This window comes from Leuciscus leuciscus, assembly GCF_965113295.1.
Source record: "Leuciscus leuciscus genome assembly, chromosome: 13".
Taxonomy (NCBI): domain Eukaryota; kingdom Metazoa; phylum Chordata; class Actinopteri; order Cypriniformes; family Leuciscidae; genus Leuciscus; species Leuciscus leuciscus.
Window position 1 is genome coordinate 40293135 of NC_138737.1, and position 15651 is coordinate 40308785.

Consider the following 15651-nt stretch of genomic DNA (forward strand, 5'->3'; position numbering starts at 1 on the left):
AAATGATGAGCCAATCGGGGCACACACACACACACACACACACACACACACACACACACACACACACACACACACACACACACACACACACACACACACACACACACACACACACACACACACACACACACACACACACACACACACACACACACACACACACACACACACACACACACACACACACACACGTCCTCTTTTGGGACAGTGATCTGCATTTTACAGTTTCGCGATCATGAAAACACTGGTTTCATCCGGACAGATGAAGACAACCATGTCAAATTTGACATGTTAAATTTGGTTTAAAGGTCATTTATGATTATTAAATTCACACTGTATATCTTTTTTTTGCTGATTTCTGAATGATATCTCAGTGGTAAGAAGCTGTTATTTACAGTGTGTGCACAGCACATGTGACACAATTATTGTTTAATGTGTGAAATCACATTAAAATCACACTAACCCGATCCATCTAAAAAAGTAAAAGTAAAATAAGAGTATTCCTGCCTCTGTAGTGAAGGAGGCCTTCCCACACCAAGACTGGACAGTATCACATATTTATAATATATTCACATGGATTTTCGCAAATTTTGCACTGATATCAACAGTTTGGCAGAATTATAATGTTATGTAGCCGATATGACAGACTTGTATCACTTTACTGTATTTTCCTTTTCTGAAGTGATTCCAATCATATTTCAAGCAATTCAAACCCATCATGTTGAACAGTGCGAATCTGAAGAGTCTCAGCTGGAGGAGATAATACATTATTTATCGGCTTTAATATGTTGGCCAAATTTTCTTATCATAACGATAACGATAACATTAAAAATGAACCGATATCGGCCGATACCGATATGGTGGACGATATATATCGTGCATCTCTAAACATAGCATATAAGGGTGTGTTCACACTTGGCACGTTTGGTTGGATTAACACGAACCCTGATGCGATCGCTCACAACACGGACCAAAGACGAACCGAGCGAGCCAAAAACAGGATGTGATGTCACAAGATGCGACCCTGAAAAGGACATTTGTTTTTTCTGATCACAGTTCAGTACAGGATCAGAACCACATCTCGTCACAGCAGGAATTAATCACTGTGGAGAATAGTTGGCCCAAAAAAGGTTGAGAACCACTTTTGTACAGTGTTGACATCAACACTTGTGCTTGAACAGCTGTTAGCTCGAACACAACTGGTCTATAAACTCCCGCATTCACGGATGGTGTGTGTTTGATATGTGGGACACACACACACACACACACACACACACACACACACACACACACACACACACACACACACACACACACACACACACACACACACACACACACACACACACACACACACACACACACAAGCCCAATCCTGAGCTGTTCAACACAATGACTAAATTTAGCAGACTTGTGTTCAATCGCATCCTGAACAAACAAAGACACACTGTTGGAAAGAGCTTGAAGAGCAGCATCTCAGCTGGACACAGACTGCCGGATCTAAATCCCCACTGACTGACCCAATAACCCATTTACACTCAATCCCGTCATGCGTGTCTGAACATCTATATTACAATACACTCTGAGGGTGTGTGAGACGTCACAGCTGTGGTTTGGTTATCTTGGTATGGACCACAAATCAAAGCGATACATTTAGTCCTGATTCACTTTGCATTCACACTGGCATTCTTAACACCGGACCTACACACACACACACACACACACACACACACACACACACACACACACAAAATCTGCTTTTACAACATATTCCACGACAGAACTCACCGAACATCCAAAACAAGGCTGTGTTCTGGGATAAATGCGCTCGCTGTAAGTGCGTAGTCTACATATGATGGTATTCTAACTCATGAAGAGCTTATTAAATGTGTAAAGGAGTAAAAACAGTGTCAGGAATCCCTCTCTCTCTCTCACACACACACACACACACACACACACACACACACACTAATACTGGCTTTTGGGTAATAGATAAATAAATATGGAAAAAATCGATTCGTGGCATTTGAGAATCGATTTTGAATCGACCACATTTTAAAGAATGTTTAATCGAAAAATCGATTTTTTTTGTTGCCCAGCCCTATAATCGAGTATTCTACTGATTATTCCATCGATTAATCGAGTAATCGGATAAAAAAATTGTAGTAAAAATAGATCCAAGAGAACAACAGCGTTTAAAATGACTTAAAATACAAAATAGGCAACTTTACACTTTACAATAAGGTTCAGCGCATATATTTATTTAACTGAATCACAGCCTTTGTGATTTCACGATAGCACTTATGCTATATTATGATAGTAAATGGATTTAAATATATCGCGTATCCTTTGAAAACGGTGTAATAATTCGGTTCATGGATTCTCGTGCGCCACTTCCGGTAATTTGCCGGTTACTCGATACGGGTAAATCCCAATCGACTTTAATCAAGGAATCATTACAGCTCTAATGATATGTAAAAAATATTTTATCGATAATCGCCTTTAAAAAAACACAATATTCGATTATATATATATATATATATATACATTATGAATGTATGAATTACCATTACATTTGATGACATCAGTTAAATACTATAATGTGGCCAGTTGAAAGCCATAATCAACAAAATCTCCTTTTAAATGTCATGTTGTGCCTAACAATCCCCTTAATAACAACGTCTTCCTTTTTTTGGGATGAGTCGTGCTTCTCTTTCACGCATTCCTCTCGGTTACTTTTTAGCTCCCACATGTAAACACCATAGAGAAGTCCCAGTCGCCGAGAGCCGAGAGCCGAGAGCTGCACGGACATGAATGAATCTCTGCTGGTCGATGCATGTCTGTCATGTCACCACATGCTGAATACCATCAGCAACCCAGCCCTGACCTCGAGCGAACCTAACCAACACAGAATCAACACTGAGAACAAGTGTTCTCAGTCGACAGCCGATCACTAATTAACCGACAGTTTTGCAAAGAGGGTTTCCATTATAATCACTACAAAGCTGACCGAAATCTGAGCAGAACTCGGCACTGAGTAAACTTGAACACCTCTGGAGCCTCATTTATAACCGTCGCACAGAACAGGCCCTGATAGAGCCGTACGCCACTTCACACGCATGAGATGTGATCCATTCAAACAAACCTGACGGGAGAATGTGCATCTGTGAGTAAACTCTGATCCTGCGCACGAACATCTGGAGACGTTTGGAGACACCGATGGAGATCTGAGGGACTGATGAAGGAAAACCACTTTAATATTCATAATCATAAATACAGTGCATGTTCACAATAACAGTTTAAATAAATAAAAGAAGGATTTAAACTATGTTTTACATCTGATATACATATTTAGATTAAATATGCCACTCTCATTAATAGACTTAAGCACTTGAATTACATGAAATCATTACCGAGAAATTACCAAAAAAATGTATATTCTAATAAATAGAAGTATTAGTAGTGGATGCGCTGCTTTTATACACTTTAGCTGTGGCATGCTGTGTTTTAATGTTTGCTTAGTGCGTGATAATAGCAGAACGTGATGTGAACGCAGCAGAAATGATCAATAATGCACATTAAGGCCTCTCTGTTTCCATTAAAATTATAAAGCAATTAAAAATACTATTTGTCCAGTGGAAAAGATTGAGTATTGAGGTATCACGTGGATGAATATGCATATGCAAATGATATGCAGATGAGGATATGCAGATGAGGATATGCATAGTAAAACGAGGCGTTGAAAGCTCATATATGGTTATTTCGGGGATAGAGATGCATGTTCACAATCTTCCACTAACAGGTTTATAAAGGGAATTTTGCGCAGTTTCTGGCGTACGCACGCTTTTATAAGTCGATTAAAAGCGATTTTTGGCTTTTGGGCGACACACACTTTTAGTAAGGATCCTATAATTGAGACCACAGATTGGCCATTGCATACAAAAGATCAACAGACTTGTCTGTGATTGGCTACATTTCTCACCGCTGCAAAAACACATTGTAAATAGAAACACAAATACACACTGGATCGTTTGCCAAATCTGTCTCGCCAATATGATATTATTACAGTAGTAACTGAGGGTGCTGAACTTTGTTAAAAACACATGGCCTGAACCCAAAGGAAAAACAGGAAACACTTCCTTCCTCCTTTGGTTGACTTGGGAGAAGGGGAAATCTGCCTTTGTTCTGAAGCGTACTGAGCTGTGCTGCTGTTTAAACCGGCCATGCTTGAGTATACACCGGCGGTCATTACTGCCGATTACATCCCGAATTCAGTCCTCTCCCGAAGATTATAATAATAATAATAAACTTTATTGTCTATAGCGCCTTTAAAAATAGTATCCCAAAGTGCTTCACAAGAATAAGATCCAATAAAACACACAATTCTACAAACAATGCATTAATGAAAGTGTAATAGAGACAAAAAATATATAAATGGCCAAATACACACAAAATGATGTGTGTCACTCACTGCTCTTGACTGAATAACACTCGCAGCTTTAATAAGAATCAGTATATATTTAATTCATACAGTGACGACTAAGCAATGTTTTATTTTTACATTTGATTAATAATTTCTGTTGTTAAATAAATGTAGGCCTGCCTGAAACCCTCTGCACTGCAAAGACGGATTTAGTTGATAATGATTTCATTTGACTGGTAACAGCCCTATACTGTTATTATTCTATTTCTAATATAATTTAATTTGAATGTTAGAATTTGACACAAAAAGTTATACATCCATCAAATAAGTTTAGAATAAAAAAGCCCTTATATACGTAAAAATGCCCTTGGAAATCAATTTAAGATGGCAAATATTGCCCCTTCATAAAAATGTTCATTTCGGTCACAGCTGTGAACTGAGAATATGAATAATATGATTATCTTCGCGAGTCAGCTGTCAACAACAGGCCTAACCCAGTCATGGCACCAGCACAAAAACACATTAGCATCAACAGAACTTTGAAAACAGAGATATAATTATTATTTTTGTCAATATTGCAAATGTACCCCTAATGTACAGTGTTAATTTTTATTTCTTCAGGGCTTAAAAAGGTCTTAAAAAGCGTTAAATATTACTTTATAAAGTGTGCAGCCAGCAACCCTGTTATACACTTTTGGATGCGGTGTTTGGATGGTATACCACTCGTTTCCACCTCCATATTTGCCCATTGGCAATACGAATCATCCTCATATATAATGATAAAATGATTAATTATTAATCGTGGTGTGTTTCTTCTGTTCCTCAGGCGTTCGGACAGGCTCACTCCAACCACAGGAAGGTGGCGGCCGACGGCGAGAGCCGCGAGGAGTCGCTCCTCCAGGAGTCGGCGTGTAAAGAGGCGTATTACGAGCAGCGCGTGCAGGAGCTGCAGGCGGAGCTGAGACAAGCTCGAAACATCCTGACCAACACCCAGTCGGAGAACGAGCGCCTCGCCACCATCACGCAGGAGCTGAGAGAGGTCAGTGTGCGCGGTGAGCGTGTGTGTGGGGCACGAGCGGCGTCAGGGTGGTCACAAGAGGGATTACAAGCATTAGGAGTCGCTAAAGCACCAGTGTTAAAGTATAGTGTAGAAAATGACAACAGAATATTGATGAATCAACAGTTTGTACCAGTGCCTATTAAAAACATTATTAGGGATGCACCGATATGAATATTTTGGCCGATACCGATAATTCTTTATATTTGAAAGCCGATAACCGATATATTGGCCGATAAATCTAAATCCAAATTTTTATATAATTTTTGAGAGCCTGATTACAAAAACAAAAGCCTCACCATTAAATCCATGTCTCAAACACACTTATAATGTTCTCATGATAATTTTATGTAGCTGATATGACAGACTTGTATCACTTTACTGTATTTTCCTTTTTTGAAGTGATTCCAATCATATTTCAAGCTGTTTAAAGCCATCATGTTGAACAGTACACATCTGAAGAGTCTCAGCTGAAGGAAATAATACATTATTGATCAGCTTTAATATATCGGACAAATTTTCTGATCGGACCGATAACAATAACATTATAAATGAACCGATATCGGCCGATGCCGATATGGTGGCCGATATATCCTGCATCCCTAAACATTATATAAACTAAACATTAAAAACTGGGGCTCTGACGGTGGTAGTTCGCCAGTGCCGTCATCCACCAGGATAGATGTAACAGGACACATATTCATACTGAAAACCTGTCATTGCTATTTCTTTCCGTCCGGCATGCGTGTGAACAAACACGGCATTGTTTCAAGCACTGCACGTGGTTTGACCAATACCATTTATATCCCATCTGGAAAATAAGGAAGTGCACTGAGTGGGAAGCTCCTGTGGGAAAAGTGCACGATTCAAGTCGTCCACTGCAAAAATGCTTTTCTTACTTATTATTTTTGTCTTGTTTCCAGTCCAAATATCTAAAAATTCTTAAATCAAGATGCATTTACTTGATGAGTAAAATTAGATAAGATATTATGTCCTGTTTTCCGGGGGAATTAATCAAAATGAAGTGAGTTTTTGCTTAAAACAAGCAAATTATCTGCCAGTGGGGTCAGAAAAATAATGTTGATTTAAACAGAAACAAGATTATTTTTCTTACCAGATAATTTAGCTTGTTTTAAGCAAAAACTCACTTCATTTTTATTTATTTCCCCAGAAAACAAGACATAATGTCTTGAAACCCATGAGATATTATTTCTATACTTGTTGTGTTGACCGATTTTTACCATAATTTACTAAATTCAAAAGAAGATGTAATGATGATAATCGTGTTTTGGCACTAAACGGGTTTGAGATCTACAGCGTTTTTCTACTTTAACACAGTAAAGGGGTTAAAAGTGAATGAAAGAAATAATATAAATAATGTTTCTATATGTAAATTCCCGGTGGAAAGACAGATGGTGTGACACGAGTGAGGATCGCAGTGCTCTTGAGGAGATTAATCAGCCAAAGGTGAAATGAAATGTGTTTTTGCATGTGACTGAGCGGAGGAACAGATGGAGTGAAGACGGAGAGATGCAGATGGAGGGAGTGATGAACACAAGCACACAGGTCAAAGGTTAAAAGTGTAGTTGACATACACTACTGTTCAAAAGTTTGGGGTCAGCGTCGTTAATACTTTTATTAATCAAGAACGGATGAAATGGATCATAAGTGACAGTATGACATTATAATGTTACACAAGAACTATTTCAAATAAATGCTTGTTGATTCTTTATCTCACACACACACACACACTCTTCTTGTGCCACAGAACAGTCAGATGGTGGAGCTGCAGAGGTCTCGTCTGCGCGATGACATCAAGGAGTTTAAGATCCGAGAGGCTCGTCTTCTGCAGGACTACAGCGAGCTCGAGGAGGAGAACATCACCCTCCAGAAACATGTGTCTGTCTTAAAGCAGGGCCAGGTAACTGTGTGTGTGTGTGTGTGTGTGTGTGTGTGTGTGTGTGTGTGTGTGATGGGTAGGGTTAGTGTATGGTTAGTGGAGAGAATATACAGTTTGTACAGAATTAAAACCATTACGTCTATGGAATGTCCCCATTTAGATAGTTAAGTAAACGTGTGTGTGTGTGTGTGATGGCATCCTGCAGGTTGAGTTTGAGGGTCTGAAGCATGAAATGCGTCGTCTAGAGGAAGATACCCAGTTCCTGAACAGCCAGCTGGAGGATGCGGTGCGTCTGAAGGAGATCGCGGAGCGGCAGCTCGGAGAGGCGCTCGAGACCATCAAGACTGAGCGGGAGCAGAAGGCAAGACATGGAGTTTTCTGTTTATCACATTTTTATTATTATTATTAGGGTTGGGTATCGTTTTAATTCATTAAGAAAAGTAGAAATAAAAAATGAGCAATCGCAACAAATAGATACAACTGAACAAAGATACGATTGAAATAAACAGTCTTTCAAGATAGTCAAGTATTAAATTCCTGAATTGGAATTGGTTTTTGATTCCCAACCCTAATTATTATTGCAGCTGGATATTATTGGGAGTGTGAGCTCCTCATTAGTTGTGCTGGGAATCAAGAACTGGTCCCATTAAATAAAGTCTTTGTTACATTGACCTCGTGCCAGCAAACATAGGACCTGTGAAAAGTCTTGAGAAAAACAATACAATGAAATAAGATTAAAATAAATAAATTACAATAAATAAAAATGTGATTTAAAAATAATTTTTGTTTGTTTGTTATTAATCTAATATATTAAATGACATTAAAATAAATAATGAAATGTTGTATTTTGAACGAGAGCACAAGGTCCGCAAGAAAGGAAGGATATTGAGAAACGGCCGGTGTCTGCTGGGTGGCAGTGTTGATTTCTCACTTTAACTCTTGTGCTGTGTTAAACCCTGTAACACTTGGGATGTGTCCTGCAAAAAATTGCTTATAAATCTCTCGTTATGCTAACTTATCACCAAATATTGGATTCAATCTTTTTGTCTACTTGTTTTCTTTCATTTAGGACCGGTTTTATATTTCATTTATGAATGGATCGATTGTAGGCCTATCTGAGCTGACATACCTCAGTTTTTGAGTGAATAAAATCATTATTTCTGGATAATTTTGTCAATTTTCCTGGTTAAACATTAAAGCACACTAGTGTGATAGTGCACATTCTTTTCATATTTTATGTAAAATTGGATTCAATCTTTTTGGATGCTTACGTACCTCAGTTTTTGAGTGAAAAAGCATTATTTCTGGATCATTTCGACAATTTTACATAAAATATGAAAAAAATGTGCACTATCACACTAGTGTGCTTTAATGTTTAACCAGGAAAATTGACAAAATTATCCAGAAATAATGATTTTATTCACTCAAAAACTGAGGTATGTCAGCTCAGATAGGCCTACGATCGATCCATTCATAAATGAAATATAAAACCGGTCCTAAATGAAAGAAAACAAGTAGACAAAAAGATTGAATCCAATATTTGGTGATGATGTAGCATAATGAGAGATTTTATAATAAATTTGTGTTACAAACAAGTGTTACAATGTGAATAAAAACCCACAAAAAATTACAAAATGTATCAACAAATTTTTTGTGAAGTTGTTAGACTCTGAGTGAGTAAAGTCAGTACATTTTAGTCCAATGCAATAACATTAGCATTTTGGGGTATGGGAAAATCCTCTCCTGGTCAAAATGACCCGAACACAACATGAGGGTTCGATCTATCTTTAATTGATCTACAGTAGTCAACATTTGAAGTGGATCAAAGCCTTTCATCAAAGTTATACATGAATTCTGAATAATAATCGTTCTTGTCTGAGGACTGATCCACTTTAAATGTTGACGACTGTAGTTTAAAACGGCGTTCCCGCCTCAGCTCTAACTTCATGAGATGTGTTGGTGTGTGTAACTTAGGCTGCCTTAAGGAAGGAGTTGTCTCAGTACATGAGCATCGGGGACTCGATGTACCACAGTCCTCTGAGCATCTCCCTCGACGGCCTGAAGTTCAGCGACGACACCTCGATCGAGCCGAACAACGACCAACCCCTGCACGTCTACGAGAACGGCTTCCACAAGATCGCCAGCAACAACGATAACAACGACAACCACGTTTCCACGCCTAAGAAAGGAGAGTTGTTCCAGCCGTCCTCCAGCCTCGTGGACAACCTCCTGAACGAACTCAACATCTCTGAGATCCAGAAGCTCAAGCAACAGCTGCTGCAGGTACTCTCCTCACACACCACCTGTCTGACGCTTGGGGGCGGGAAGAGCTTTAATGCTTTTAAAAATGTACTCTACGAGTGCACAATCATTTTATAAAATCTGAACATTTAGTGAAAAAAATATTATTTAGTGGTGAACAAATAAGAGACAATAAGTGTAGGACTAAATCTGGTAAAATGTTACACATTGCTCTTTGTATTGTTGTAAAATACATTCATGAAAAACACGATAAAAAAACAAAAAAAACTTTGTCTATATACTATAAAATGAAGATTTTTTTTTTAAATGTATAGCACAGCTGTTTAATGAGGCAGCAACATATGAGAGATAGGACAGAACAAGCACGGCTATTAATAAGCTTTCATTGCTCAAAAGTATTATGATATGAAAGGCTCCAATACAGTGCGGCACACAGCGCTTATGCACATCCCGAGCGCAGAATGATGCGCTTGAAGCAACATGAGTCACAGCGCGCAACGTTTCGAGTCCGCATTGAAAAGTTCAAAGCACAAAGGAAAGACATATTGATGCGTAGTGTATTATACAGTATCTATCTATGCAATAGTTTATTCAGCATTTTCTTTTACAAGCGTGCCGCAAAAGCCCTCAAAAGTGAAGCCAAAGCGTCTCGATGATATCTACATTTCTTTAATTCATTATTTCACGCCGAGAGTGAGGGGGCGGGGCCTTGATTTCACAGCTTTACTTCCTGCCCACTACTGCGAGTTCTTGAGTTATTAATTTCTATCTCACATTATACTATATAATGGCTTCTGAACACTTATAATATAGTGCACGAAAACTTTATGGTGCTTTATAATGTTTGTGCGCCTTTTATGGGGCTTAACAATAACACTGAATAGTATACGCACAATATCAGATTTGGATCGGCCTCTTCTGACCGATACCCGATCCGGCCAAGAATGGGAGTATCAGAGCCGATACCTTTGTATCCCTACTTTCCACAATAACACAGAAAACACTTGTTTAAATGTTACAGATTTCAAATCACAATTAGATTTTTTTTCTCCCAAATCATGCATCCTATAGTGTGTGTTCAGATCTGTGTTTGAACAGCTGGACTGCTTAAATCCTATTAGTGTAAGTTGCATTTAGTGCTCCACCCAATCTGACATGACGAGCCGTCCTTCTGCCAGGAGGTCAACCTGCGAACTCTGACCTTTTAAAAGATTAGATCACTTCAGAATTAACATTTCCTGATAATTTACTCTCCTCCACGTCATCCAAGATGTTCATGTCTTTCTTTCTTCAGTCGAAAAGAAATGAAGGTTTTTGAGGAAAACATTCCAGGATGTTTCTCCATTAATTGACTTCAATGGGGTCCAACGGGTCGAAGGTCCAAATGTGAGTTTCAGTGCAGCTTCAAAGTCTCGACACGATCCAGCCGAGGAATAAGAGTCTTATCTAGACAAACCATACAAAACCAGTTACAAAAATAGACATTTCTATACTTTTTAACCACAAATGCTCGTCTTGCACGTCCACGACTTCACGCCTTGCTTAATCATGTTGTGTGTGACGTAGGGCAAAAACCGGCAAAATCGTTTTTGTATTTTTTTTTACCATTTATTTTTTGTAAATGCCGTTTGTCTGAGTCTTTGCTCGTGCACTTTGTAAACACTGGGTCTATTCTTCCGCCTACATCACGCTTGACCTTTCAGCGTGATTACGTAATGTGTGACGCATCACAGCTAGTGCAAGATGAGGAGTCGTGGTTAAAGTGTATATTTATGTTTATTTTATATTATAAGTGTCCTCTCCATGCGTACGGGTGTGTGTTGAGCCAGAACCGTAGGAACAATACGAGACCATTGTTTGCACATTGAGACGGTTCTGTCCGTTATGGTAATCAGACCCGCACTGAACCCTCATGACCTATTGATCATTCACAAAATTAATTTTGAAAGAGCAGCTGAGATGATGTTTCTCAGATGAACAATTGCTTCTATTTTTGCATACATTTTTAATTACAAATGATTTTATAAGCTCTGGTTGTTTGTGAAGGGAATCTGTTAGTGTGTGTTGTCCTGTCATGGCTCTCCACACACTATAGGAACAAAATATGTAGTAGTTACATATATGTATCAGTTGGCGTATATTTTGACCCCAAATTCTCTTTAAATCAATCTTAGTAAATCAAAGTCTGGGTAAATGTCCATCATTAGAGATGGCATGTGGGTGTAACAGCAACTTCCACATGACATTGAGTACATTAGGACAGGAATATTTTACTGTTGCGTAATACTGTAATGCCTTTATTTTCCATACAGTAATATTTATTAATTATAAAGACATCAATAATATAGCATAATTATGATATTAATATTGAATATTGTATACTGTAATATAATATTGAGATGGATTATGCTTATTACAATTTGTAATATTCACATATTGAAGACTTCTACCATGTGCAGTATATGCTTATAAAGCCTTAAAGAAAATAATAAATGTTATTATGTGAATAAATGATTGAAGGTGTTTTTGTATTACATTCGTACTGTAACTGACATGAACAAAGCAGACAGTTAAACCGTGAACCGCAGGCCACAGCACTGAGCCAGAGCTTCATATCCCCAGGTTTGAGTCATGTCAGGACAGGTTACATTGCGAGTCCTGGAACTAATGCTCAGAGCGAATGTGCTTTTGAAGGAGGTTCTGCTTTGACTGAATAATGAAGGATACTTTACGTTTTCAACTCTGGCCTTTGAGATCCACTTTCTTGCAGAGTTTACCACCTCTGATTAAACTCACCCACCGGCACATTACAAGTAACATGCATTACGTAATCAGATTACTTTTTTGATGTAACGAGAAGCAATACTTTATAAATGTACACATTAAAGGGATAGTTCAACCAAAATTTTTAATTAGCGCATGATTTACTCGCCCGGAAGCCATCCTAGGTGTAAGTCCATCAAAGCCTATCCATCCATGATAAAAGTGCTCCACACGGCTCTGCGGGGGTTAATAAAGGCTTTCTGAAGTGAAGCGATGCACTTGTGTAAGAAATATATACATATTTAAAACTTTATCGACTAAGATAACTAGCTTCCAGAAGACGGCCGTATGTAAGTCGACTTGCACCAAAAGAGCGACACTTGACGATGTGTGATGTAGATGAAGGAGTAACGTAAGCTTTGATGCCTCTCGTGGTTTAAACACACAGTGCCGGGCGACCGCGTTCATCATTACGTCGTGCGTCAAGTTCAAGTGTTGCTCTTTTGGTGTAAGTCGATGCGTACGGCCGTCTTCTGGAAGCTAGTTATTTTAGTCGATAAAGTTTTAAATATGGATATTTTTCTTACACGAGCGCATCGCTTCACTTCAGAAAGCCTTTATTAACCCCCGCAGAGCCGTGTGGAGCACTTTTATCACGGATGGATGGGGTTTGAATGACTTCCAAAAAAAATACCCATTGACTCCCATTATAATGCTTGGAAGAGCCAGGACATTTTTTAATATAACTCTGATTGTGTTCGTCTGAAAGAAGAATGTCATATACACCTAGTAAATCATGGGGTAATTTTCATTTTTGGGTGAACTATCCCTTTAATAGTTGTTACCTTTTTTTAAAAGTAATGCATCTTTGCATCTGCAATCTGCAACTCATCTTTGATCAGCAAAATGACATATTTAAGCGTTTTTTCCTTGAAAAACATTCTTCATGCCTTAAAATATCTTGACTGTAACTCGACACCCTTGCCTCATTTAGTATTCGCGGTTCTATGAATATGCAAATGAGCCCCGCCTCCACTCACTCACTCAGCTCAGAGATCCACTGGTTGACGATCACACGTTGATCTGATTGGGTACAAGGTAGTTTGTGACGTCAGAAACACCAGCGATTTCAAAGCGTGTTTTTGAGACTGTCTTTGGTTCACTGCAGTTTTAAGGAGGAAATACTCAGCAATGGTGTCGACTTATGAATTTACACATGGTTTGTCTTAAAGCATATTAAAAACACCACATAGACATAAACAACATTAAAAGCTGGATTTTCACCACAGGGGGACTTAAATAAAAAATGTAACTACTGAATTACTATTCTCTCTTTTCCAAAATGTTGTCACTTTGACATGCGCATTAATTCGTGCAGGTGAACAGACAAAAATACTAAAGTAACAAACATTAGTTTCAATAAAATGAGTTGTACAGTAGATAATAAAAAACCTGTTATCTTTAAGAGATCTTGTGCGATGACATGCATCGCTCTAGGGCTCAGGAAAGTGCTCAGAATATGATCGTATTCTACATGTGTTTTATATAAGCTATATTGTTGAATGCATTACCAGGGCTCCAGACAAAAAAAACTAAACAATTAAGGAGTCAAGGCCTGGAAAAAGTGAGAAAAAGTAACGTGTAACATTACTTTCCATTAAAAGTAGCCAAATAATCTAATTTAGGGATTAATGCAGTATTGTAATGCATTACTTTTAAAAGGAACTTTCCTCAACAATGGCAATTATAAAACTCATGTAATGTTCATCCCATTCCAAATAATCAGCAAATCAGGGAAATTCTTCATAGAAGTCCGGCTTTTAGCACATGAATCTGACCTTGCCGATCAACACTGATTCAGTATGGGTTGTGTTGTCAGCAGAGCGGACAGCAATAGTGTCAGCCGAGTGAAAAACATTGACTTTGTGGGATCACAACGATTGTGTGCCGGTAATGAAAAGACTCTTCTCTGTCGTTCCTGAAGCGTATGTCGTGTGTGTGTGTTTCAGGTTGAGCGTGAGAAGGTGACGCTGCTGTCCACACTGCAGGAGTCTCAGAAGCATCTGGAACAGGCTCGTGGAGCGCTCTCGGAGCAACACGAGAAGGTCAGCCGGCTCTCGGAGAACATCAGTGCCATGCGCAAACTCCAGGCCAGCAAAGAGCGCCAGTCCGCGCTGGACAACGAGAAGGAGCGCGACAGCCACGAGGACAGCGAATACTACGAGGTGGACATCAACGGCCCTGAGATCCTGGAGTGCAAGTACAAGGTATAGAATTGAGTTTTTTTCTTTCAGATTTTTAAGTACGTTTAGTCATTTAGTAGACGTCTTTGTCCAAAGCAAACTCTAAAGCCCTATTCGGACGGGACTAGTGTAACATGGAGAGGAGGGGTAAAGTAATAATCACCAGAGCTTCTCTGTGACTTTATTCCCGTCCGAATGTGCGTCTCAGTGATCATGACGGACAATGTCAGTAAAGATTACACCGAATTTTACCTTCAGTAAAAAGGTCCGGAAAAACAACCTCAGGTAATGCTAATCCCGTGTGAATAGACCCGCTGTAAATATGTACGTAAATATTTTGTCATTTCCTGTTTAAAAGTAGTTTTCTGCGGTTTTTCAAGTATGGAGACGCTTGAAAAAGCATCAGTTGCGTTCTAGACGCCGGGACGAGTCTGTGGCAAAACTCAAGTGTTTTCCTCACACCATTCAGATCAGAGAGAAGATCGACAGCACTTGTTAGAGGCACGAAACATCTTTTAGCGTTAGGTTAGTGCCTATTACCAACACAATCCAATCTGAAGTTAATACATCGTTCGACCGGACATAACTGTTTTATATATATAAATATAGGTTATATGTGTTTGCGCACGTGATATCAGGAACCGTCTAGCCTTGTAAAGTTAATCCCGTCTGAATAGGGCTTAAGTGCACACAGTGGTGGTTTCTGTTACACAAAAAAAATACACTTCAGTATAGATTAACGTTATCCGTTTTATTTCTCCACAGACACACTTCAACACCCCTCGTGTTCCAAAACAAAACAACGCCCCTTCCGGGGACTTCATAATAAAAGTCCCCTTTTTAGTTTCGGTAAACGGTCATGTGAAATATTAAACAATATTCAGCATAAAGATATAATGTGCATGAACACATTTTTAACTTAACAAACTCCCACTCTTAAAAAAAAAAAAATTATAATAAATAACTTTCAATTTAACATACTAACAGGCCATACTGAACAACA

The 15651-nt window shown here is 38.7% G+C and overlaps 1 protein-coding gene across 1 annotated transcript in view; it reads left to right on the forward strand.

Moving 5' to 3' along the window:
- The window catches only part of LOC309513056 (BICD cargo adaptor 2), a 39194-nt gene that overhangs the window by 2687 nt on the left and 20856 nt on the right, over nucleotides 1–15651 (forward strand). The window contains exons 2-6 of the mRNA XM_082188848.1: nucleotides 5250–5462; nucleotides 7249–7401; nucleotides 7586–7741; nucleotides 9355–9663; nucleotides 14415–14672. Coding sequence (XP_082044974.1) covers nucleotides 5250–5462; nucleotides 7249–7401; nucleotides 7586–7741; nucleotides 9355–9663; nucleotides 14415–14672 — 1089 coding nt within the window. The remainder of the gene's footprint in view (nucleotides 1–5249; nucleotides 5463–7248; nucleotides 7402–7585; nucleotides 7742–9354; nucleotides 9664–14414; nucleotides 14673–15651) is intronic.